The sequence below is a fragment of the Panthera pardus genome, unplaced genomic scaffold (genome assembly GCF_024362965.1).
Source record: "Panthera pardus isolate Hobbes unplaced genomic scaffold, ASM2436296v1 HiC_scaffold_12, whole genome shotgun sequence".
NCBI lineage: Eukaryota > Metazoa > Chordata > Mammalia > Carnivora > Felidae > Panthera > Panthera pardus.
Genome location: NW_026526677.1, coordinates 680,952 through 707,985, shown reverse-complemented (window position 1 = coordinate 707,985; position 27,034 = coordinate 680,952). Strand labels below are relative to the sequence as shown.

Below are 27,034 nucleotides of genomic sequence, written 5' to 3'. Positions count from 1 at the left end.
CACCCAAGTTTCCTGCTACAAATTTCAAGAGTGCCTCTATCTCTTTAAAAATGGCACACCTACCCCTTTACTACCATCTGAATCTGGTATCAGAGCTCTCCGTGAGTCTGTTCCCATGGTCTCTGCTGATTCCCGCTCACGCCACCTTGACTCCCTATGTGCCTGGTTATCTGTGACCATAGGCTGGACTACGTGTGTGAAAATCCTAGGCATCATCTGTGGCCTGCAATGACAGTGTCCTCCTCCGGGGGACTGCTTTTCTTACCTTAACCCGAGTATAAAGTTCGAGGTGTCCAAAGCCCCACTGCACACCTGTGACAGGGCTGGCTCCCGTCCAGTCCACTCCTGCCCTTAGGGCACTGCCTTGAAAGTCTCCGTGTAAAGCAAAAAGGGTCTCCACTTCTCGTGGGCTCCGGGCTTTGATTCTTCTCCTAGACCAGGGTTGCTCAACTTCGGCACGTCGACATCTCAGGCCGATGGCTGTTGTATGTGCTGTAGCGTGTAAGCAGCTTCCCTGCCCTCCACCCACTAGATGGCAGTAACGCACCCCCCTCCCGGGTGGTGACAAAGGACCCGGTCTCCAGGTGTTGCAAATGTCCCCTGGAGGGCAAAGCCACCCTGACAGATAACCACCCTCTTGACTTCCATGGTCACATGAATGTCCGTTTCACGGTTCTTTCTTTGGGATCAGCGATCAGCGAACGCTCTCGAGGCACAAACAGCGGTGTGCTGTACTTGCTTATGTGGACACTCTCCTCCTCCTGGAGAAGGTCCAGAAACTCTCCTTGTTTCTTGTGATCTATGATGCTTCCAAGAGAGAATCCCAAGCAGGGTTTGGGATGCGGGGCTCAATCTCAGGCCTGCAAGACCGACTCGAGTTGAAATCCAGAGTCCGACACTCAACCAACCGAGCCACCCAGGCAACCCCTCAAGACTTTTTTTAACAGCGTATCCGAAGTCAGCACTGTCCAACCTGCAGCTTCTAGCCACGTGTGGCTACCGAGCACTTGAAGTGTGGCTGGTCTGCGTGGAGTGTGGAGTGTGCTGGAAGCGTAAAATACACACCAGAATTCGAAGACGTGGTATGAAAAAGACGTACGATATCTCTTTAGAAAAAGAGGTAACTTTTTCTATTGACTGCATGTTGCAATGATACTATTTTAGGCATATTACAATAAATAAAACATATTAAAACTAGGTTTTTGTGAAGTTTCATTTGTTGTTTTTTTTTAATGATCTCTACACTCAATCTGGGGCTCAAACTCATGACCCCAAGGTCAAGAGTCACACGCTCCACCAATTGAGCCAGCCAGGTGCTCCTAAAATGAGTTTCGTCTGTTTTTTACTTTTTTTTTAGTGTTGCTACTAGAAAATTTAGAATTATATGTATGTCTGCATTAGTGACTTGTATTATATTTCCACCATATGGTACAGACGTATGTTAGCTAATCTGCCACAACTGGACTCAGAAGCCCCCCAGGGTGCACATTTCTGAGGACAAAGGGTAGGTTTTCTATTATCTGTTACTATGCAAGGTGCACACATACTCAATAATGCCAACTGCTTCACAGGGGAGAGGGAACCTCCTTCCCTCCCTAGGACAGCTTAGCTTAGGCAGGCATGAAGACAGAAGAAACAATACAAGGCTTGTTTGCCCCCAAACATTTATACAGAAAGTCTGAAGACGTACCATCCGAAGGGCCATGAACCCGTTTTTAATAACAACACGATTAACGTTTATAGGCACTCACTCTCCATAGAGCACTTTACGCTTAGTTCCACGTACAGATATAATTACTGCAACAGACACGGACCCTCCCTTCAGTGAAGGACTGGGGCTGCCAAGAGCGTGGGGACCTCAAAGGGTCAGCTTCATCAGGGACTGCCTTCCTTGGCTTCGAGCCACAGCTGCGCGAGGCGGGGGGACAAGGGCCCGGCCATGCCCACCCCACGCCAGATGCCCCTGACAGGCAATCTTCATGTCAAAGCTCCCGAACGGGCCTCCCCTGCCCGCCTCTAGCCCTCTCCCTCCCTTCCCTGTTCACAGATGCTCCTCTCATAAATCCTCAGCCCTCCAAGCCTAGCTCAGGGTCTGATTCACGGAGAATCCAGCCTGAAATGATCATCAGTAGCCCACGGGAAAGCTGAGAAAAGACACGGGGAAGGGTAAGTAACTTGACAAGGCAGCACACCTTGTAAAGCATCAGACCAAGGACACTGTCTGCAGGTGGTCAGGGCAACCTTACTCTTAACCACCATGTGACAGTGCCTTTAGGATGCAGTGAAAGTTACAAACCCCTCACCATGTGGCACAGACGGCAAACGGACCCACGGAACCATGCTCCACGTCACGTGGCGTGAGGGAAACGCACATCAAAACAGTCGTGAGATCCCTCCACACACCCGCTGGAGCGGCCCAAAGCCAGAACAGCGACATCACCCAATGCTGGAGAGGACACGGGGCGACGGGAACTCTCGTTTATCCCTGGTGGGAATGGGAAGTGGGGCGGCCGCTTTGGGAGACAGTCTGGTGGCTTCTGAGAAAACTCCACACGCCATTGCCACGCGACACAGAAGCCCCGCTCCCCGGTATTTACCGCTGGAGCCGAAGACCTACGTCCACGCAACGCGGGCTCACGGGACATTCGCGGCAGCTTTGTTTATAATCCCAGCAGCTATATTCACAACCGACAAAGCCCGGACGCCATCAAGATGTCCTTCAGCGGGTGGACAGATAAATAAACTGCGAGATGTCCAGGCGAGGAAATATTATTCGGCACCGAAAAGAAACGAGCTAGGAAGCCGTGGAAAAAAGGAATCTTAAAGGCACCTTACTAAGTAAAAGAAGCCAATCTGAAAAGACTACATACTGTATAATTCCAATTCTATGACATTCTGGAAAAGGCAAAACTATGGAGACGGTAAAAAGATCAGTGGTTGCCAGGGGCCGGGGGGAAGGAAAGGATAAACAGGTAGAGCACAAGAGACTTTTGGGGCAATGAAACAACTCTGTACGATACTGCAGTGATGGATATGTGTCATCACTCGTTTGTCCAAACACACAGAATGTACAGCCCCCAGAATGACCCATGACATCAACTGTGGACTTTGGGTGATGATGACGTGTTCACGTGGGTTCCTCAGCTGCCTGGTGGGGTGTCGACAGTGGGGAGGCTGTGCAGGTGTGGGGGCAGGGGTGTATGGGAAATCTCCATACCTTCCTCGATTTTGCTGTGAACCTAAAACTGCTCTAAAAAAATAAAATCTTGGGGCGCCTGGGTGGCTCAGTCGGTTGAGCATCCGACTTTGGCTCAGGTCATGATCTCACAGTTCATGAGTTCGAGCCCCGCATCAGGCTCTGTGCTGATAGCTCAGAGCCCAGATCCTGCTTCAAATTCTATGTCTTCCTCTCTCTCTCTGCTCCTCCCCGGCTCATGCTCTGTCTCGCTCTCCTTCAAAAATAAATAAAAACATGTAAAAAAAATTTTAATAAAAAAATAAAATCTTAACAAAGACAACTAAATAAAAAAAACTTAAGCGATGAAAATTATAGACCTCCCCAAACATACACACGTACTCTATACACGTATATGCACGCACATGTGTGTGTGAAACAGCAAACCTTTTCATGTGCAATTTCAGAAGTTTCACAGACCTTCTAGAAGATCCTCAGGCCTAATTCAAAATATGAAAACATAATCCTTTCCCTAGGGCTCCACAGGGAAATACTGGAGGTCCACTAGTTTGCATCCCTTGATAACACAGGATACCCATCCTCAAGCCCTGAGAAGCCACCCATTCCTAGAAATTCTGTGTCCCCCACACACACCCCACCCCGCCCCAGCTCCTTGGCTTCAGTCCCAGCCTCTCCTGTATTCACTGTTCCCGGGCAATTCCAGCCACTCTCATGGCTAAAGTCTGCTCAGCCACGTGAACCAGATGTCAAACCTGGAAAAATTCACTGAGAAAGTAAGCCTTAACGGATCAGCCAGCCTTTCACAAACGTGTCCTCGGTACCGACCATCTGCACTTTACAGCCCCTCAAGGTGCGGGCGCCCAGGGAGGTGCGCTCCAGACGTGCTGGCCTACAGAGAGCCACCACCTGAGTGGCTGGGCGATGTGGCTCGTGACTGGTTCACAAAGCCAGAAACGCTTTGCTACAGGAAGTGCCCAGATAACTGTCATACTGAAACGATGAGAGGCCTCAGGTAGAGCACTCCTTTGAGATTCACGCTTTGAGCCCACACCGCACTGGGTCTGTCTGGGTCACCACTCCCAGACCTGAAGGAGTGAAGTCCAGGAGTGGAAGGAGCTGCTCTTCAGGAGGAGGCTGGGTCCCGGGAGGGGCCCCTCCACCCCATCCCTTCCACACAAGTTCTCAGACAACTCAAGAGCGACCAATGGCCTGACCCTGAGCACGTCTTAATTCCAGCAGAGCCACAGGAGTAACTGTGCTAACCCAGAACTTTGATTCGAAGAGGAAAGAGTTAAAAGGCATTAGAAGACGAGGCCCCGCTCCAGAAGATCTACAAAAGGACATTTCACGAAAAAGACTGAACACACTTACCTTTAAATTTTGATCTAATGTTTGCCAGTTCTTTGTTTATTCTCTTTATCTCTGCTTCTTTACTTTTGCCTAAAAAAAGAGAGAACACAAATGCATTTACTTTAACTTACTTCTGAGCAAACATCTGTTCCCCGACAAGACCAACACCTCAGAATTAAAGGCAAAAATCACTGCTTTTAGGAGGTAAAGAAAGAACCACACTGCCGGCAGCCAAAACCAGTAGGGAGGCAACTGGGACAGAAGCTGGGGCCCTGACACGGGCTGTCCCAGGTCAAAGCAGGGTGAGTCCATAAGCACCACACAGGAAAGCAGCCACTCTAAAAACCGAAGGGATCTACAGCACCATTGTTACTTTATTTTTTATTATTAACTTTATTTTAGAGACAGAAGAGGGGCCAAGGGAGGGAGAGAGAGAATCTTAAGCAGACTCTACACTCAGCACAGAGCCGGATGTGGGGCTGGATCCCACAACGCTGGGATCATGACCTGAGCCAAAATCAAGAGTCAGACTTTCAATCGACTGAGCCACCCAGGCACTCCTACAGCACCATTTTTAATCCCATCTTCTGCCACAGTTCTGGAACTGTAAGCACTCAAAATACCTGAACATTTTCCACAGTTAATAGTTAACTCCTAAAATTGACTGTTATTGCCATGGATAATTTTTGAAAGTATAAAGTTTTAATCCTTTCAGCAGCTTCCGATTTTCTTTCCCTATGAAATTCACCAAACTACAAAATCTGATAAGTCTTTTACCACATGCAATGAAGTCTGGGAAGTTTTCTCCATTATATGCAAAAGAGATGGAAAGTACATCATATACACGACAGTCAAACTTTTGCTAAATTCTACATCTGTTGCTAAATTGGACTCAATCCAACAAATATTTGTGTGTACGCAGCATGTCGGCCATGGAAGGGAGAGCAGACCGTGCACGGTTTTGCTCCACCTTGAGCGAATGTGGAAACCGAGGCTTCGAGAGTGTAGGACACTTCCTAAGGGCTACAAATCTTGACAAGTACCGTAAAAATGGAAGAAACGATTCATCACACAGGACACAGTGAGTTGTATGTGGAAACACATCTGTGTAAATGCCCATCACTCTGTGAAAGCCGGCACCAGTTTACTATCAAAGACCCTCTCCAGGCGAGTCCTTGCTTTAGCGCCAGCGTGCAGCGGGAGAGGAAAGGAAAGCAGCCGCTGGAACAAGTACCGCCCCCCACGCTCACAGATGCCCAGACATTGCGCTCGCCTGCGTCCTCCTCCAGAAATGCTGTCCACCTGCTCTGCCTCCCCTTGTGGAACGTCTGTCACCTCCTCCAGCAAGGCGGCCTCCCTCTCTCCAGGACGCTCCCAGAACATCATTTATCTTTTACTGCTAATTTGCTATTAGGTAGGGCTTCCCATCTGCCAGATTAAAGGAACACTGCTTTAAGCCAATCCTACCCTAGAAAGCCCCTATGGAGCAGCTGGTCAGGACAGGGCCACGAGGCAGGCTCACTCACCAGGCACCGTTCGAGGTACCGAGACAGACAGACGTAGGTCAAAACAACACTTCCTACCCTCAGGGAGCCACCGTTCCAGGCAGCGGTGGGGGCTGGAGACCTTTAACGGGACAAGCACAGCACAGTGAGCTCTGGGGAAACAGGGAGGCAGACGGGCTGGGAAGGGGCGTCCAGCCCCCCTCAGCAGCCCCGATGTCATGCAGGCCAGAGTCGATCACAACAGTTAAGATGAGGCACAGCCAGGGGCGCCTGGGAGGCTCAGTCGGTTGAGCGTCTGACTTCGGCTCAGGTCATGATCTCACGGTTCGTGAGTTCGACCCCACATCGGGCTCTGTGCTGACAGCTCAGAGTCTGGAGCCCGCTTCGGATTCTGTCTCCCTCTCTCTCTGCCCCTTCCCTGCTCACGCTCTGTCTCTCTCTCTCTCTCTCTCTCTCTCTCAAAAATAAAGATTAAAAAAAAAAAAATTTTTAAAGATAAGGCGCAGCCCTGAAGAGTCAGGGGGTACCCGCTAGAGCAGTAGGCTTAATGGCGAGGGCGGCAGGGAAGTCATCCTTAGTGTTATTTTGCCGAAGTAAGCTTTCTGGACCTGGCTGAAACGGCCGTGAAAATGCTATCTTGGTAGCCGCCTGCTTCACACCCAGTGCCTGCAGGCAGCCTGACACAGCCCAGCCTGCGCGTGCACCGAGCGTGCCTGTGTGTGCATGCACACCTGTGTTTGTGTGAGCACGCAGGCGTGCTCCTGTGTGGGGGCACAAACCTGTTTCCGTGTGCCTGTATGTGTGCCTAGGTGGGAGTGTGCACCCGTGTATGCGTGTATGTGCACGCCTGTGGCTGTGTGTGTGCACGTGTGCGTTTGTGCTGCTCACAAGGTGGACGGGAATCTGTCTCCGCGCTCTCTCTGGGACGTGTGCCACTCCGCCTCCGCAAGCCCTACAGGAGAAGAGGCCCCGAGTGGCAGAAACCCATGTTGTGCAGACAGTCTGAAGACGGGGAGACGGTGGAAAGAAGCAGTAACGCGAAATGAGCTAAATCAGCTTTCATAAAACCTGCAGAGATTACCCAAGATTGGAAAATCACAAAATAAAACTAAAGGCACATAGAGTTATAAGGGTCACCGCCAGGAGAAACAGAAGCAAACAGTAAAACCACGCTCCGTCCACAGAGCAAGACCGGGCCAGGGCGGAAGCTACAGCTTTTTATCCAAAGTTTGTTTTGTTTTAAGTGGCCAATCTAGGGGCGCCTGGGAAGCTCAGTCGGTTGAAAGTCTGACTCTGGGTGTTGGCTCAGGTCGGGATCCCAGGGTTGGAGAACTGAGCCCCACGGCTGAGTGTGGAGCCTGCTTGACCTTCTCTCTCTCCCTCTCCCCCTCTCCCTCCCTCCCCCTCTCCCTCCCTCCCCCTCTCCCTCCCTCTCCCCCTCTCCCTCCCTCTCCCTCTCTCCCTCTCTCTCCCTCTCTCTCCCTCTCCCTCTCTCCCCCTCTCTCTCCGTCTCTCCCTCTCCCTCTACCTCTCCCTCTCTCTCTCCCTCTTCCTCTCTCCCTCTCTCCCTCTCTCTCTCCCTCTCTCCCTCTCCCTCTCTCCCTCTCTCCCCCTCCCTCTCTCCCTCTCCCCCTCTCCCTCCCTCTCCCTCTCCCTCTCTCCCCCTCTCCCCCTCCCTCTCCCTCTCTCCCTCTCTCTCCCTCTCCCTCTCTCTCCCTCTCTCTCCCTCTCCCTCTCTCTCCCTCTCTCTCCCTCTCCCTCTCTCTCCCTCTCCCTCTCTCTCCCTCTCCCTGTCTCCCTCTCCCTCTCTCTCTCCCTCTCTCTCTCTCCCTCTCTCCCTGTCTCCCTCTCCCTCTCTCTCTCCCTCTCTCTCTCTCCCTCTCCCTCTCTCCCTCTCCCCCTCTCTCCCTCTCCCTCTCCCCCTCTCTCCCTCTCCCTCTCCCCCTCTCTCCCTCTCCCTCTCCCCCTCTCTCTTTCCCTCTCTCTCTCCCTCTCCCTCTCTCCCTCCCCCTCTCCCTCTCTCTCTCTCTCCCTCTCTCCCTCTCCCTCTCTCTCTCTCTCCCTCTCTCCCTCTCCCTCTCTCTCCCTCCCCCCCCTCCCCCCCTCTGCCCCCTCCCCTGCTCGCGCTCACACTGTCTCCAAAATAAAATTTTAAAAAATAATAAATAAAAATAATAACAAATAAAACAGCCAATTTACAACAAACACAGAAGTACACATTTTTTGCTCAATCAGGGCAGGCGAGGGCTCTCCTGGAGGAAAGGCACAAGCAAACGCCACGAGTGGGCTCCAGAGGCAGGCGTGGGAGGCTGGAGTCCGTGAGCGGTCTCTGTTCCCTCTGTGACCAAGGGGGAGTTCCTTTACCTCTCTGAACACACACCCCCTCAAAAGGAAAGCCACGGACACCACGGACGCCACGCGGTGCACCTGTGCGGGACAAGGCAGAGAGAAGAACGGGGTGGGGGGAGGGGGGTTCAGCCAGACCAGAGAGCCGGGCGGGAGCACCCAGGGGGCCGCAGCCAAGACGGGAGAGCCCGCACTGCGTCACACCCCGGGTGACACAGAGAGGGAAGGTCCGAGGGGAGGAGCCGCCAGGTGGGGCTGGGGGGGGGGGGGGGGTGCCTGCCGATGGAGCCCCGCCCTGGCCCGTGCCTCCTCCCACGGCTCTCGGAAAGGAAGTTCACGGAAAAATCAGCCGCGGGAAAGTGCTGGCGTCAACTCCGCACAAAGAAACTCTAGGAACGAAGGGGAACGAGCAGAACGCTCTCGCCTGGAACTGCGCAAGGGCCGCAGAAAGACGCTCCACCGGGGCACCGACATCAGAGCACTGTTTCAAAGCCAGCTGAGAGACGGCAAGAAAAACCGAGAAAATATCCAAAAATCCACCAGAAACATTCAGGTATCGGGTAAACGGGAAGTAGAAACATGGTTCCACAAACGAAGAACGGCCTCGGAGTACAAGAGCAAAGAGACACGGCAGAGGTCTGGACAGAAATAGAAGACACGAAGAAAATTATTCAAACCAAACGGAAATGGAAAACGAGATAAAGGATTCAAGGAAAGTAGCAAGCACTGCAAATGGACAGAGACGCGACATGTGGCAGGAGTCCCTGAGGCCGGCGGCCAACCAAGCAGCAGAGAGGCTACAAGGCGTCATTCGAAGACTTCCCTGAAATGACCACACGTACTCCTGGGAATACCGGCCCCAAATAACACACAGCAGCACGTATTGTAATAGAAGTATCTGACTTCACAGAAAATAAAATCGCCTGGACACCCGGGAAAAAAGGGCAAGCCGCCTGAAGGAGAAAAGCGGGGCCCCTCAGGTTCTGGCATCGCGTCCCAGCGGGAGGCAGGCGGTGACACGGGGGCTCCGTGGGGAGGCGAGACCTGCGACCAGGAATTTGCGGCCGGCACAATCAGCCCACGTGCACCCGCCACACTCCTGCGCCACGTGGCCTCAGAGCGCGAGGGGGGGCCCCAGGCGGCTCGTGGCACTCCAGCGACGTCTCCGGGGAAGCGAGGGACGGCGGAGCGGCACACACGCGGGACGGGGCGGGGGCGGGGGCAGAGCCGGCGGAAGGTTCACAGGTGAGCCGGGGGCCGTCTACCTAGTCGTCCCCAGTCCCTGAGACTCCAGGTGTGGACGAGGCTCCGGAGAAAACCCCGGCCGCCCTGACCTCGGCTGGAGTCCACGGGACCACATGTGGCACTCTCCCTTCAAGACACGTGCGTGTACCTCCTAGAGGAGGAGGCTTACTTAGGGCGACGACGCCTGGCCGCCGTGAGCACCCCACACCCACATCGGGGAACATCAGTTCCCACTACAGGAATCCAGGCTTCTCAGTGGAACCGCTGGCCCCACGACGGGGAGAGGCCCAAGACCAGCCCGGCCCTCACGGGACTGTCAAAGACCACGGGCCACCAGGGCCAGGTCAGAAACGGCACCCAAATGAAGAGACTCCATCAGTCAAAGGTGGGAACGGCCTGAGCTTCCAAGAGGATAAAAAGTGCAATGGTCAAAATTCACAAAAACATTGAAATCCATGAGTTCAAAATTACATTTTAAAAGCCACCTAGTCACCTTGAGAGGATATTAAGGAACAAATTGACTTGAGGACTGGTAATAGGGGCGTCTGAGGGGCTCAGTCAGTTGAGCATCCAACCTCAGCTCAGGTCATGACCTTGCAGTTCGTGGGTTCAAGCCCCGCATCTGGCTCTCTGCTGACAGCTCAGAGCTTGGAGCCTGCTTCGGATTCTGTGTCTCCCTCTCTCTCTCTGCCAGTCCCCTGTTCACACTCCCCTATTCTCTCTCAAATATAAATAAACATTAAAAAATTTTAATGGGAATGCAAGCTGGTGCAGCCACTCTGGAAAACAGCAGGAGGTTCCTCAAAAAGTTAAAAATAGAACTACCCTACGACCCAGCAATTGCACTACGAGGCATTTATCCACGGAATAGAGGTGTGCTGCTTCGAAGGGACACATGCACCCCCATGTTTATAGCAGCCCTATCGACAACAGCCAAAGGATGGAAAGAGCCCAAATGGCCATCGACGGATGAATGGATAAAGATGTGGTATATGTAGACAATGGAGCGTTACTCGGCAACCAAAAAGAATGAAATCTTGTCATTTGCAACTACGTGGATGGAACTGGAGGGTATTATGCTAAGTGAAATCAGTCAGTCAGAGAAAGACAAATATCATATGACTTCACTCATATGAGGACTTTAAGACACAAAACCGATGAACATAAGGGAAGGGAAACAAAAAGAATAGAAAAACAGGGAGGGGGACAAAAGAGAAGAGACTCCTAAATATGGAGAACAAATGGAGGGTTGCTGGAGGGGGTGTGGGAGGGGGGATGGGCTAAACGGGTCAGGGGCCTTAAGGAACCTACTGAAATCACTGCTTCACTATATACTAACTACCTTGGATATAAATTTCAAAAAATTAAAATTAAAAAAAAGCTTGTTTTAATAAAGAAACCTGGTGAATAAGGGGAAAGAACTGAGCACCTACCCTGCCTCTTCCACGGGAACCATCCCCCAGCGGAACTGGGCACAGTCTCTTCATAAAAGGACCCTCACAAGTCAGTGAGAATGACAATATCACCATTTGGCCCCTCCCCCCACAGACGGGCGGGAACCGAGCAGCTAAGAGCATCACAAGGAGTCAGATGGACACCAGCAAGCCCCGCAGGCAACAGCAGAGCTTCACCTCCAGTCTTGCCAAGGTGTCGACTATATGCGACTCAGCCTCCATACCCAGCTGGCAGACGGCCAAGAACATGGTGAAGCACACTAGGACCTCCACAACTTAATGTCCCTTAAGTGTCCCGGGTCTTCAGTAGACCGTTGTAAGGAAAAGAGAGGAATAAAGATTAAAGAACAGGAAATGTTTAGAAATGGGCAAGACCAAACCAGAATGTTCAGGATGCATGCTGGTGTGAGAAAACTGTAAAGGACACAAAGGAACCCAATGAGGACGGGAGGTTTGGAGGGGGGATCAATGGGATGGGGCAAGCAGAAGGGCTTCTGGGGTCATCACCTGGGTGGAAGTCACAAGGGTGTTGGCTTTACCCTAACTCATTAATTTCCAAACATCGGTCTGTGTTTTATTTTACAACAAAAAGGAGAAAACAGGAGTAAACTGCCTTGTGAGACACTGGATTCCTTAACTCCAGAAACTTCAAGCTCTGGCTGGGTCCCTTCCATGCATCTGACCACAGCTTCCCCTGCACAAAACCCAAGCCTCTTCCGAGGACAGTGGATGCCATCCATGCCCCCCCCCCCCCCCCCCGGCCACGTGCCACCGGTGTACAAGATCCTGCTCACTGTTCATCGTCCCTCCCCTAAGGGGCGGGGCCCAAGGAGATCGGGCGGAGCCCCCTCCCCCCACCAGCCAGGCCCTTCTCTCCCCACCCCTAGTCCCCTGCAGTATCCTCTCCACCTCTCCCCCCCCAACTAAGCGGCAAGGGTGTCACCTCTTCAAGAAACCCCCCTCACCCCTCCAACAACAAGGTTAGGTGCCCCCTTGTCTCTACTGCCACAGTGACCCTGGTCTCCTGGGCCCTTCTTGTCACTGTTCCCAGCTGATTTTCTCCCATCTCAACAGCCTTGCACAAGCACACCCACCACAGGGCTGGTTGGAGACCAACACAGACAAAGGAGGCTGGGCAGGATGACTGGGGTTCCCTCTCAAGCGGAGGGGCAGGTGAACCCCCCTGGGGACTCCCAGAAAGGGGAGCTCATGAGACAGTGCCCAGACACACACACACACACACACACACACACACACACACACACACACGGTGGAAGGCCTGGTGCGGGAGCCTCCCTGGGCTCAGGTCCAAGCTGCACCACCGATTCACCAACGCCTCGGTGCCCCCGTCTCCCAGCAGAGACACCACCGCAGGCAGCAAGGAGTACAAGGAGCCCTCACAACAGTGCCTGGCACATGAGCCCACAAACACTAGCCCTTAACTGGATGCTTTCACTCAGCTGAACGAGGCTAGCCCTAAGTGTTAACCCTTCCAACGCCGAAGGGGAACGCCCTCTGCTGCACTGGGTTCTAACATGCCTGTCCGAGGTTTTAAAGAAAATCGAGTGTAACTGTGGGTGACTGATAACCCACATGCAGATTAATACATCCAAACCAACATTTGTGTCCTGAATGTACCAAAACGTCCTGGCGGCCTCTTCCACTGTGCGCTGTCAATCCCTCAGTCCCCGTGAGGGGAGGACACTGCAGAGCACCCTGTCCTGGGGTCCGTCAGGGGCTTTCCTGGCAAAGGCTAGTTCACGCTCATTCATACTGTACTTCTCTCCAGACAGGTGGGGGCCCCACTGACAACCAAGCCACCCCACATAGTGGGGAGCAAACCTAGCAAAAAACCCTCCTCTTTTTAGATGAAGAGTTCGCTTTGCGCGCTTGGGGAGAGGTTTACGGCCCACCCTGACCTCAGAAACCAGTTTTGAAAGGGAAAACTGTCAACAAGGGTAACTGGCCTGGAGGGAAACTCCTCACTGGGCTTGTAGTTTGATCTTTGTTCCCCGGGAAGAGCGGCTGGTCTTCGCCTCCTGGCGCTGCCTCTAAGTTCAGCAGGTTGCTCAGCCCCCGACAACCCTGAACTTGTAACAGGCAGTGCCCAGCGTGGACTCACGAGCTCTGGTGGCTAATGAGTAACCCAGACGAGCCCGCAACCACTGCCCCCAGACAAGCTACCATTTGTGCCCAAGTAAAGTAGCAAAGAATGCACTCTGCAGATAGGCTTTAATAAAAGCTTCTGGATTTTTAGAAATACCGCCCTGGTCGGTCTTCCAGAATAACATGCCGGCTGATGATTTCTCATTGCAAGCTGAGACCCTAACTTTGGAAACAAAGAGTACAGTACCAAACTACGAAAACCTTAAGGTAGTAAGTATGAAATTTACAATAAAATTTGGTCTAAATAAAGAATTTTAGTCTGTATATCCTACAACTGGGGCACCTGGGTGGCTCAGTCGTTAAGTGCCGACTGTTGGTTTCGACTCAGGTCATAATCTCACGGTTCCTAGGATGGGGCCCTGAATTGAGCTTCATGCTGACAACACAGAGCTTGCCTGAGATTCTCCCTCTCTCCCTCCCTCTCTCTCTCTCTCTCTGCCTCTCCCCTGCTCATGCTCTCTAAAATTAAATAAACTTTAAAAAAAAAAAAAAGAAAAAAATAATTTCACTAAGTAAACCTAAAGCCCCAAATTTACCAAACAAAATCCTATTTTTTAAGGAAAATATTTTTGCTACAATTATACTGAAGGTGGTCAGCACAGTAGCCAAAAAGTCTGAAATCAAGCCTGCACTGGAATGCCGGCCCACGTCTCGATAGTTATGTGAGCTGGGGCCATCAACTTAATGTCTCTGTGCCTCAGTTTCTCCTTCATTACATGGGAATATCATCCATCAACGCGCCGTGATGAGGACCACACAAGATAAGGAGCCAAAAGACCACACAAAGCAGCGTAGTCGCAGGAGGCTGTAAGGATCGTCATCAAGGACAGCGTCTATGTTTTCCCTTTACGAATGCATAGGAAGGACAGGCCTCAGAACAGAAACCCTCAACAACAAATCAGAAGAAAAGACTTCAAATATCAAGTTGTTATGCCATAGAAGATAAAGCCCCTCTTGACTGACAAACGTTAACTGATCATCTTTTCCTACTCAAGTGCAGTTGACATACAATATCGTTAGTTTCAGGTGTATAACATAGTGATTCAACATTTAAACACATTAAGAAGTGATCACCACTATGAATCCCGCTACCACCTGTCATCATACAAAGTGGTTACTTACACATTATTAACTACGTACTGCATCACCCATCTTATTTATGACTGTAAACCTGTACCTTTAATCCCCTTCCCCTATTTTCATCAACTCTCAACCCCCTCCATGGCAACCATCAGTACGTTCTTATACCTATGAGTCTATTTCTATTTTGTCTTGTCTGTTCATTTGCTTGGTTCTTGAGATTCCACATATAAATGAAATCATATGGTATTTGTCTTTCTCTGACTTATTGCACTTAGCATAATAACCTCCAGGTCCATCCATATTGAGGCAAACAGTACGATTTCATCCTTTTTATGGCTGAGTAATAGTCCTGTGTGTGTGTGTGTGTGTGTGTGTGTGTGTGTGTTCATGTACGTGACAAATACATGTCATCTACATCTTTATCCATTCATCTATCAACACACGTTTCGGCTGCTTCCATATCTTGGCCACTGTCAATAATGCTGCAATAAACACAGGGGCACAGGTATCTTTCTGAGTTAGTGTTTTTGTCTTCTTCAGGCAAACACTCAGAAGTGGACTTACAGAATCGTATGGTATTTTAATTTTTTGAGGAACCCCCATACTATTTCCATAGTGCTTGCATCAATTTGCATTCCCACCAGCAGCACACAGGGGTCCCCTTTCTCCTCATCCTCTCCAACAGTAGTGACTTCTCGTCTTTTTGACACTAGTCACTCTGACAGATGTTGAGATGACGGCTCACTGTGCTATTGATTTGCATTTCCCTGATGATAATGAGCATCTTTTCACGTGTCTGTTGACTATGGCATATCTTTCCTTCACAGCTTTATTGAGACATAACTCCTATATCATACAACTATTTAAAGTATATAATTCAATGGCTTTTAATATATTCAGAGCTGTGTATTACTCACCACAATCTAATTTTAGAAAATGTTCATCTCTCCAAAAAGAAACCTCAAACCCATTAGCAGACACTCACCAGCTCCTCCCTCCTCCAGCCCCTGGCAATCACTACTCTGCTATTTCTATAGATTTCCCTTCTCTAAACATTTCAGATACGTAAAATCTTTATATGGTCTTTTGTGATTGGCTTCTTTCACTTAGTATATTTTCAAGGTATCATGAATTACATTCCATCTCTTTTTATTGCTGAATAATATTGCATTACAGTTGGTCCTTGAACAACATGGGTTTAAACTGTGCAGGTCGACTTATACATAAATTTTTTTGGTAAATACAATACAGAACTGTAAATGTATTTTCCTTATGATTTTCTGAATAACACGTTCTTTAGCTCACTTTATTGTAAGAGTATATAGTACATACAACATACAAAGAACGTGTTGACCAATATGCTATTGGTAAGGCTTCCAGTCAATAGTAGGCTATTTATTAGTAGTTAAGCTTTGAGGGGACTAAAGTTACATGCAGATTTTTTAATGCACAGGGTTTAAGTGCCCCTAACACCGCACTGTTTAAGGACCAAATTGCGTATGGGTCTACCACATTTTACTATCTATTCATCACTTGACGGATTTGGGGGTAGTTTCTACTTTTTGGCTACTATGAATAATGTTGCTATGAACATTGGTGTACAAGTTTCTGTGTGAACATGTTTTCATTTCCCTTGGGAGGACACCTAGGAGTAGAATTGCTGGGCCATACGATAATTCTATGTTAGAGGAACTAACAAGATGTTCTTCCCAAGGGCAGCACCCTTTTATATCACTAGAAAAGAATGAGGGTTCCAATTTCTCCACAATTTTGCCAGTGCTTGCTATGGTCCATCATTTTTTTTCCCAATCATTTTTATTACAGCCATACTAATGAGTATGAAGTAATACCCCACCGTGGTTTTGATTTGCATTTGCCTGAGGGCTTTTAATGTGTTTATTGGACATTTGTATATCTTCTATGGAAAAATGTATATTCAAATACTTTAACCATTTTTAATTGAGTTGTCTTCTAATTTAGTTATTTATGTATTCTGGATACAAGCCTTTTATCAAATACATGATTTTCTTTTTTTTTTTTAATATAATTTATTGCCAAATTGGAAAAGTACATGACTTTCAAATATTTTCTCTCATTCTTGGGTTGTCTGTTCACTTTCCTGATAGCATTTTGCAGCATGAAAAGTTTTTAATTTTGATGAAGCCTTGTTATTTATTTTTTATCACTTATACTTCTGTCAATGTATCAGAATCCTTTTCCCAAGGCCACAGAAATTTACTATTTTCTTGTAAGAGTTCTACAGCTCTAGCTTTTGCATTTATGATATATTTTGAGTGAATTTTTGTGTATAATGTGAGGTAGGGGTTAATTTCATTCTTTTATTTGTGGATGTCCAGTACTCCCAGCACCATTTGTTTAAAAGACTATTCTTTTCCCCCACTGAATTGCCTTGGCACTCTTGTCAAAAATCAAGGGACCACAAATGTCAAGGTTTATTTCTGCACTCTCCACATCATTCCATTAATCTATATATCTATCCTTACACCATAACAACACTGTCTTGATCCTGTTGTATTAAGTTTTGGAATAACTTTGTTCATCATCAACTTTGTTCATCATCAACTTTGTTCATCTAACCAGTCCAAGACTGATTTGACTACTATGGGTCCCTTGAATTTCTGTTTAGTTTTTCTTAATGTTTATTTATTTTTGAGAGACAGAGAGAGAGCACAAGAAGGGAGGGGCAGGGAGAGAGGGAGACACAGAATCCGAAGCAGGCTCCAGGTTCTGAGCTGTCAGCACAGAGCCCAACATGGGGCTCAAACTCACATACTGTGAGATCATGACCTGAGCCAAAGTCAGACACTTAACCAACTGAGCCACCCAGGCGCCCCTTGAATTTGTTTGTATTTTAGAATCAGCTTATCTCAGCAAAAAAAAAAAAAAAAAAGGCATCTAGGATTTTTTTTTTTTTTAAATAAAGATTGCATTCAATCTTAGATCAATTGGGGATTGTTGCTATCTTAACAGTATTAAGTCTTGCAATCCATAAACATGGGATGTCTTTCCATTTATTTAGGGCTCCTTTACTCCCTTCCAACTACTGTTCACAGCTAGGTGTACAAGCGTTAGGCTTTTTTTGTTAAAACTTATTCCTATGTACTTTATTCTTTTTGATGCTATTGTAAATGGAACTGTTTCCTTCATTGTCAGTGTACAGAAATACAATTTTTCCACATTGATCTCATATACTGCAACCTTCCTCAACCCACTTATAATTCTAATCGTTTTCTAATGGATTCCTTAGTATTTTCTATATACAAAATGATGTCACCTACACATAGGGATCATTCTATTTCTTTCCAACCTGGATGCCTTTTATTCCTTTTTCTTTTGTCACTGCCAGGCTACAAGCTCCAGTATCAAATAGAAGCAGTGAAAGCAAATATCCTTGTCACGTTCCTGATCTCAGAGGGAAACAGCCTTTCACCATTAAATAGGATCTTAGCTGTGGATTTTTCATAGATATACTTTAAGTCAAGACATTCCCTTGTATTTCTAGTTCGTTGAGTATTTTTATCATAAAAATGTACTGGGTTTTGTTAAATGTTTTTTCTGCATCTACTGATATGACCAGATGTTTTTAGATCTTTGTTGTATTAACATGGTTATTTCCAGATGTTAAGCCAATCCTGAATTCATGGGATAAATCTCACAATGACCTGATGTATAATCTTTCTTATTGCTGGATTCAGCTGGCTAGTATTTGATTGAAGATTTTAGCTTCTATATTCACAATGGATATTATACTGAGTTTTCCTTCCTGTGATGTATTCATCTGGTTTTGTTATCAGGGTAAATGTGACCTCAGAATGAATAGGAGAGTGTTTCTTCCTCTTCTTTGTTTTTCCTAAGAGTTTGTAAGGATTAGAACTGATTATTTAAGTTTTTTGTAGAATTCACCAGTGAAGCCACCTAGGCTAGGATTTGTTCTTGTGAGAAATTTTTAAATTACTAATACAATCTCTTTATGCAGATTTTTTGTTTCTTCTTGAGTCATTTTCAGTTACTTGTGTCTTTCTACAAATTTCTCCATCTTATTTGTTACCTTTTTTTTTTTTTTTTTAAAGTAGGCTTCACACCCAGTGCAGAGTCCAACCCAGGGCTTGAACTCACATCCCTGAAAACAAGATCTGAGCTGAGATCAGAGTTGGATGCTTAACTGACTAAGCCACCCAGGTGCCCCATGCTATCTAATCTTTGGCATACAGTTATTCATATCATTCCACTATAATCCTTCTTATTTCTATAAAGGTAGTAATGTCCCTTCTTTCATTCTTGATTTTAATAATGTTGAGTCTTTTCGGGGCGCCTGGGTGGCTCAGTTGGTTGAGCGTCCAACTTCGGCTCAGGTCATGATCTCACGGTTTGTGAGTTTGAGCCCCATGTCAGGTTTTGTGCTGACAGCTCAGAGCCTGGAGCCTGCTTTGGATTCTGTCTCCTCCTCTCTCTGTCCCTCCCCACTCCCACTTGTGCTCTGTCTCTCTGTCTCTCAAAAATAAATACATGTAAAAAAAATTTTTTTAATAAAAAAATAATTTTGAGTCGTCTATTTTTCTTGGTCAGTCTAGCTAAAGGTTTGTCAGTTTTGATATTCTTTTCAAAGAACCAATCATTGATCTAATCTTATTTTCTGCTTTCTGCTTTGCTTTGGGTTTTGTTTGCTCTTCTTTTTCTGGATTCTTAAAGTAAAATATTAGGTTAATGATTTGAGATCTTCTTCCATTTTTTCTTTCTTTTTTTTTTTTTTTTTTTTTTTAAGTAGGCTCCGTGCCCAGCACAGAGCCCAACCCGGTGCTTGAACTCACAGCCCTGAGATCAAGACCTAAATTAAGATCAAGAGTCAGAGGCCTAACTGACTGAGGCACCCAGGTGCCCCTTGAGATCTTGTATCTCAGCATAGGTTATGTGAATTAGACCCCGGCAAACTGCGGTCCCTGTCCTTGGAATATGGGTCCCACTTGCCTTCTCCTCTCCATGAAGCTGCTCCAAGGACACAGCCTTGACAGTGATGTGGTGCTGAGACCGTCTGGAAAGTATACGTGACTGATCTAGTTAAGGCCTCTATATAAACTTCTCAAGATTTCGCAGATAGGTACAAAGATCCGTTAGTCCTTCAGTTGCCCAAGCCAAACCTCGCATGTAAGTTATTTTGCTTATTAAACTTGCCCCCTACCAATGTGAAGTGGCCTGCCTCTTCAGTCAGTCTCTTCCTGCCCTCCAAATACAGGGCCCAGTTTCGGATTACACCCAGGAAGCTCCCAAGAAGCTTACTAACCAACACCGTTGTGTTTCCTTCTTTGACCCAGTGGTTACTTAGGACAGTGTTTAATTTTCACAGATTTGTGAATTTTCCAAATTTCCTTCTGTTACTGATTTCTAATTTCATCCCAATGTGACTGGAAAACACACTTTGTATGATCTCAATCCTTTGAAATTTATTGTATAGTGTATTGTGAAGAATGTTCCATGTGCCCTGGAGAAGAATTTACATATTCCGCTCCTGTCGGGTGGAACAGTCTACAGGTGACTGCTAGGCCTGATTGGGTTCTAGTGTCGTTTGAGTCTCCTATTCACTCTGATCATGTCTAGCTGTAGATGTATTACTGAAAGTAGTGTTCTGAAGTCTCCAACTTTTATAATTATCTACTCCTCCCCATGCATTTGGGGGTGCTGTTATTAGGTGTAGCTATGTTTACAATTGATACATCTTGAGAGGCTCTGGGGTGGCTCAGTCGGATAAACGTCCAACTCTTGATTTCGACTCAGGTCATGATCCCATGGTGGTGAGATTGAGCCCCGAATTGGGCTCCACACTGGGCATGGAGCCTGCTTAGGATTCTCTCTCTCCCTCTCTCTCTGCCTCATCCCTGCTCACTTGCTTACATTCCCTCCCTCCCTCTCTCTCTCTCTCATTCTCTCTCAAAAATAAATAAACTAACAAATAAACGATATATCTTGAGAGACTGACCCCTTACCATTACAAAATGTTCTTCTTCTAGGTCTCTAAATTTTTGTCTTAATATCTGTTTTGTCTAACATTAGTATAGCCACTTCAGCTCTCTTCTGGTTACTATTTGCAAGGCACGTTATTTTTCTTTCTTTGACTTGTCATCTTGCAATCTATAGTCTCCTTGCCTTTCAATTCAAGTGTTCAATCCACTGACATCTAAAATAATTACATAGGGTAGGATTCATATCTGCCATTTTGCTATATTTTCTATATATCTTGTGCCTCTGTTCCTGTATTCTTTCATTACTATCTTCTTTTGGTTAAACAGATATTTTTTTGTGTACCACTTTAATGTCCTTGTTATTCTTTTGCTGTATTTTTTTAAGCTACTTTCTTAGTACTTGCTTGGAGATTATAATTAACACCTTAACTTCAAACAATCCCAACTTAATTGTAATATAGTACACAGAAAATTTGCTCTGATACATATGCTGTTTCCTCTCCCCTCCTTTGTACTATTACTGTCACACAAATTACATCTTTATACATTATAAGCCCATCGGTACAGTTTTATTTTTAAGTTTATTTATTTATCTTGAGAGAGAACTAGTGTGGGTGGGGCAGAGAGGGAGGATGAGAGAGGGAGAGGGAGGGAGAGAGAATCTCAAGCAGGCTCCGCAGCGTCAGCCCAGAGCCCCACACAGGGCTCAAACCCACGAACCATGACATCATGAGTGGAGCCAAAACCAAAAGTTGGAGGCTCAACCAACTGGGCCACCCAGGCGCTCCAGTACAGTTTTATTTAAAGTGTTTGTAAATTAAAAGTATTTAATCTAGTTGTCTTTTAAACCAGATAAAAGAAAAATTATCAAAAGAATTATGCTTTTATATTTACCTATGCAGTTGTCTTTACCACTGCTCTTTATTTCTTCATGTATTCTACCACTTAGTGTCCTTCATTTCAACCTGAAGCACTCCCTTTAATATTTATTGCAGGGCAGGTCTGCCAACAACAAACTCCCTCACTCCTGTTTATTTAATAATATCCTGGGGCACCTGGGTGGCTCAGTCGGTTAAGCATCCGACTTCGGCTCAGGTCACGATCTCCTGGGTTGTGAGTTCCAGCCCCGCATTGGGCTCTGTGCTGACAGCTCGGAGCCTGGAGCCTGGAGCCTGCTTCGGATTCTGTGTCTCCCTCTCTCTCTGCCCCTCCCCCACTCACACTCTGTCTCTGTCTCTCAAAAATAAATAAATGTTAAAAAGAATATCTTAACTTCTCCATTTTTAAAGGATGATTTTGCTGTATACAAAGTTCTTGGTTGACAGTCTTTCTTTCAGCATTGTGCAGATGTCAGCCCACTGCCTGCTGGGCTCCATGGTTTTAGATGAGAAATCAGCTGTTAATCTTGAAGATCTCTTGAGGGTGTCAATTTCCTCACTGCTTTCAAGAGTATCCTGAGGTCTTTATCAACAGTTTGACTGTGATACGTCTAGATACTGATCTCCTTCTTAAGTTAATCCTATGGATATGCAGATTATTGTTTGTCACCCAATTCGGGGAGTTTGCGTCTTCAAAATAATCTTTGTGCGTCTTTCTCCTACTCGTCTCTTTCTGGGACTCCAGTTACAGATACATCAGTGTGCTAGATGATGTCCCACAGATCTCTGAAGCTCTGTTCATTTTTTACTTTTTTATTTGCTGTTCCTCAGATTGGACCTATGCTTACCTTGATATAGATCTTAATGATTATCTTAACGAATTTATTCTCAAATTCACGGATTCTTACTTCTGCCAGCTCAAATCTGCTGTTAAGCCCCTCCAGTAAATTTTCAATGTAGTGATTGTATTTTCAACTCCAAATTTCTATTTGGCTTATTTCTACCTCTTCACTGATATGCTCTATTTGGTGAGACATCATTTTCATTTTTTCCTTTAATTCTTAAAACATGACTTAAGTTCTTAGAACAGATTTATGATACCAGATTTAGAGTCTTTGTTTAATTGGTTCAATATCTGGACCCTTTCAAGGACAGTTTCTACTATTTTTTTCCTGTATATAGACCATATTTTCCTTTAGCTTGGCATACCTCATAATTTTTTATTGAAAACCGGGTATTTTCACCAATGTAATGTGGCAACTCTGGAAATCAAAGTGGGGCTGCTGGGAATCAGGGGCTGCTGTTGCTGGCAGTACCTGGCGTTTAGTTTGCTGTTATTGTTGTTGCTGCGGTCGGTTTTTTTAGTGAATTTCCTGGACTTGTTCTGTAAAGTCCATAAATTCCCTATAGTTTACAGCTACTAAAGTCTTTGCTCAGTTAACTTAGTGGTCAGTTAATGATTGGTCAGGGATGTCCTTAAGTGCCTTGAATAAGTGTTCCAAGGACCCTGTGTGTAGAAGCACACTTTCAGTACTCAAGGCAGCCATAACTCTGCCTTTGCCCTCATTTCCTATTTGCACAGGGACTCAAGATTAGCCAGAGGTGAGACACCGGGGGCCTCTTGAGTCTTTCCTAGGCATACAGCCTTGCACCTGTGCAACCTTCTAGATCTCTGAAATCTGTCGGATCTTTTCTTTTCAAAGCCCCCTGATGACGTGTCATTTTTCACATATTCTTTTTAAGATTTTGGCCAGAGGAGCACCTGGATGGCTCAGTCGGTTGGGCATCCGACTTCGGCTCAGGTCACGATCTTGCAGTTTGTGGGTTCGAGCCCCACATTGGGCTCTGTGCTTTCAGCTTGGAGCCTGGAGCCCGCTTTGGATTCTGTGTCTTTCTCTCTGCCCTTTCCCTGCTTGTTCTCTCTCTCTCTCTCTCTCTCAAAAATAAATATTCTTAAAAAATAAAAAAAATATAAAAATAATGGTTTTGGCCAGAGGAGTTAAGATGCAGAGAAGTAGGGGGACCGGGATATCCATACCCCCTACAACACAGCTGTATTGAGGTCAGTTCACTTGGAACACACAGGAAATAGATCTGCAGAGCGGCAAAAGGATCTCCACGGTTGCAAGAAGACAGCCTGGCAGGACTGAGGTGCATGTATGTGAACCGCGGGAGGTAAAACAGCATATGCACGGAGGGGAGGGAACCCTTTCTGTGGAGGGACAAAAGGAGAGCAGGAAAGAAAGAGGCTGTTAAAGTGCGATATTGAGCTAACACAAGAGGAAAGCCTCTCTGGACCACGGACTGGGGAACAAGAAATACGGAGAGTGCCACTTTCTATTTTGCAAACATCCTTAGGAGCTGAAACTCCAAGGTTTCAAAGCGCACGGCTATCTCCGGAAGGGAGCTGGAAGCCATGGCAAGCACTCCCGGGGAGGAGGGAGCTGGCCACGGGGTGCATAGCAAGGAGTAGCGATCTCAGGGGCTCACTGGGAGAGAGCAGTCCCCTTCCCGGAGTACTTTGGGAAGAGGGTTTATGGCCTCCCCAAGGGCAAAAGACCCTGATAAAAGATCAGAATCACGGGGTGGCTCTACTCCAGAACAGGGGAGAGGAGCCGCACTGAGCTGGGTCCCTCAAGACTACGGGTTTTGAATCCCAGCCGAGAGCACGGAAGGCTGGGAGACCGACCACCCAGACTGGCCATTCTGTGAGGGCTGCCTGAACAGCGCAGGTTAAGATATCCAGTCAGGGGACGAGAGATTGCGGTGTCGCCAGTTTTCTCCCCAACACCGACACAGTTTGACTTCAGAGAGTAGCACAGTAACCCCCAGTGGAGGCAGAACCCGCTGACACCAAACCCTGCCCCTCCGTGCCTGGCGACTGCTTATCGAGGGGAGCAAGACTGACGGACCCAACACAGCTGGCCCCTCTTCCACACCAGCACGGCCACCCATCCCGGGCACCAACACAACTGTTTTCTTTTTGTTTTGGTTTGGTTTTAGGGTTTTTCCTTCATTTTTTTCTTTTCTGTTTCTTTATCCCTCTACTCTTTTTCATTTGGAATCAGGCTCATAGTTTCTGATTTGTTTTTGGCCAATTCTTATTATATACATAATATATATAAATATTAATATTTTTTTATCAAGCATTTTTACTCTATTACCATTTGACCTTCTCTCTTTCATCTTCTTCTTATTTTCCTCTCTCTTTCTCTGGATTTAGACTTACGGTTTTTTGACTCTCCACTTGGATTTCTTTTCTCCCCCTTTTATTTTTCTCTTTTTATGGGATCAGGCTTTCCCCTCCCCCCTTTCCTTTTTTTAATTCCAGGGTTACTTCAACAAACAAATTAAAGCACATCCGGTTGAAGGTCCGAATACTCCACCACTATAAGCAAGGAGGAGCTCTGCAGAGGACTGACCAGTGGGACAGAGCAGCCAAAACACAGCAACAGAGAGCACACAACATACATCAAAAACACTACCTCGAGTGCCAGGCCCTGGACAGCGTATAGTTTTAATACAGTAGTGCTCTCAGGTACAGGACACATAACAAGCTTTTAAAACATGCAAAAGACAGAAACTTAGCCAAAATCACAAAACGGAGGAATTCTCCCCAAAAGAAAGTTCAAGAAAAAATCACAGCCAGAGAATTGCTCAAAACATATAAATAATATTATGTGAACAAGAACTTAGAATAAAAGTCAAAAAACTAATAGCTGGGCTTGAAAAAAAGCACAGAAGACACCAGAGAAACTCTTGCTGCAGGGATCAAAGACCTAAGAACTAGTCAGGATGAACTTTAAAAAATGCCATAACTGAGATGCAAAATAGACTAAATACAGTGACAGTGAGGATGGAGGAAGCAGAGGAGAGAACAGGTGAAATAGAAAATAAAATTATGGAAAATAATGAAGCTGAAAAAAAGAGGGAAAGGAAATTACTAGATCACGAGGGGAGAATTAGAAAACTAAGTGATTCCATAAAACGAAACAATATCCATAGCATAGGAGTTCCAAAAGATGAAGTGCAAGAGACAGGGGCAGAAGGTTTATTTGAACAAATTATAGCTGAGAACTTCCCTAATCTCGGGAAGGAAACAGGCATCCAAATCCAAGAGGCACAGAGAACTCCCTTCAAAGTAAAAAACAGGTCAGCACCATGACATATCATAGTGAAACTGGCAGAATACAAAGATAAAGAGAGGATTCTGAAAACAGCTAGAGACAAAAGGACCTTAACCTACAAGGGTAGACACATAAGGGTAGCAGCAGAGCTGCCCACTGAACCTTGACAGGCCAGAAGGGAGTGGCAGGAAATATTCAATGTGCTGAATAGGAAAAATATGCAGCCAAGAATCCTTTATCAAGCAAGGCTGCCATTCAGAATAGGAGAGATAAAGGCTTTCCCAGATAAACAAAACCTAAAGGAGTTCATGACCACTAAATCAGCCCTGTAAGAGATCCTAAAGGGGACTCTGAGTGCAAAGAGCAAAGACTACAAAGGACTAGAGGACATCACCACAAACATGAAATCTACAGATAAAACAATGACACTAAATTCTTATCTTTCAATAATCACGCTGAATATAAATGGACTAAATGCCCCAATCAAAAGATATAGGGTATCAGAATAAAGAATGAATAAAAAAATTTTTAAATGCCATCCATTTACATGCTGCCTACAAGAGACTCATTTTAGACCCAAAGATACCTGCAGATTGAAAGTGAGGGCATGGGGAACCATCTATCCTGCTAGCAGACATCAAACTAGATTTTAAAACAAAGACTGTAACAAGAGAAGAAGCAGGCATTGTATCACAATTAAAGGAGTCTATCCATCAAGAAGATAACAACTGTGAATATTTATGCCCCCAACGGAGAAACACCCAAATATATAAATCAATTAATCACAAACACAGCAAACATACTGATGATAATACCATAATTGTAGGAGAATTCGATACTCCACTTACAACAATGGACACATCATCTAGGCAGAAAATCAATAAGGAAACAACAGCTCTGAGTGACACATTGGACCGGATGGACTTAACAGATATATTTAGAACATTTCATCCTAAAGCAACAGAATACACATTCTTCTCGAGTGCACATAGAACATTCTCCAAAATAGATCACATGCTAGATCACAAAACAGCCCTCAACAGGTACAAAAAGATTGAGTTCATACCATGCATGTTTTCAGGTCACAATGCTATGAAACTTGAAATCAACCACAAGAAAAAATTTGGGAAGCCCCCAAATACATGGAGGTTAAAGAACATTCTACTTAAGAATGAATGGGTTGGGGTGCCTGGCAGCTCAATTCATTAAGCATCTGACTCTTGATTTCAGCTCAGGTTATGATCTCACAGTTTGTGAGTTAGAGCCCTGCATTGGGCTGTGTGCTGGCAGTGTGGAGCCTGCTTAGGATCCTCTCTCTCCCTCTCCCCCTGCCGCTCCCCCACTTATGCGCTCTCTCGCGCGTGCACACTCTCTCTCTCTCAAAATAAATTAAAAAAAAAAAAAGAATAAATTGGTTAACCAGGAAATTAAAGAAGAAATTAAGAAATACACGGAAGCAAATCAAAATGAAAACACAACTGTCCAGGGACGCCTGGGTGGCTCAGTCAGTTCAGTGTCCAATTCGGCTCAGGTCATGATCTCAGAGTTCATGGGTTCGAGCCCTGCATTGGGCTCCACGCTAACAAAGCAGAGCCTGCTGAGATCCTGTCTCCCCCACCCTCCTCAAAAATTAACCAAAAGAGAGAGAGAGAGAGAGAGAGAAGTTTCCATTTACTATATTCCATTACCAGCAAGAAACTGCCTCATCA

General features: G+C 46.3%; 1 protein-coding gene across 1 annotated transcript in view; it reads right to left on the bottom strand.

The window, feature by feature from the left end:
• Window positions 1-27,034, bottom strand: part of AP2A2 (adaptor related protein complex 2 subunit alpha 2) — an 84,995-nt gene that overhangs the window by 38,846 nt on the left and 19,115 nt on the right. Inside the window, 1 exon segment of the mRNA XM_053899286.1 lies at window positions 4,568-4,636. Coding sequence (XP_053755261.1) covers window positions 4,568-4,636 — 69 coding nt within the window.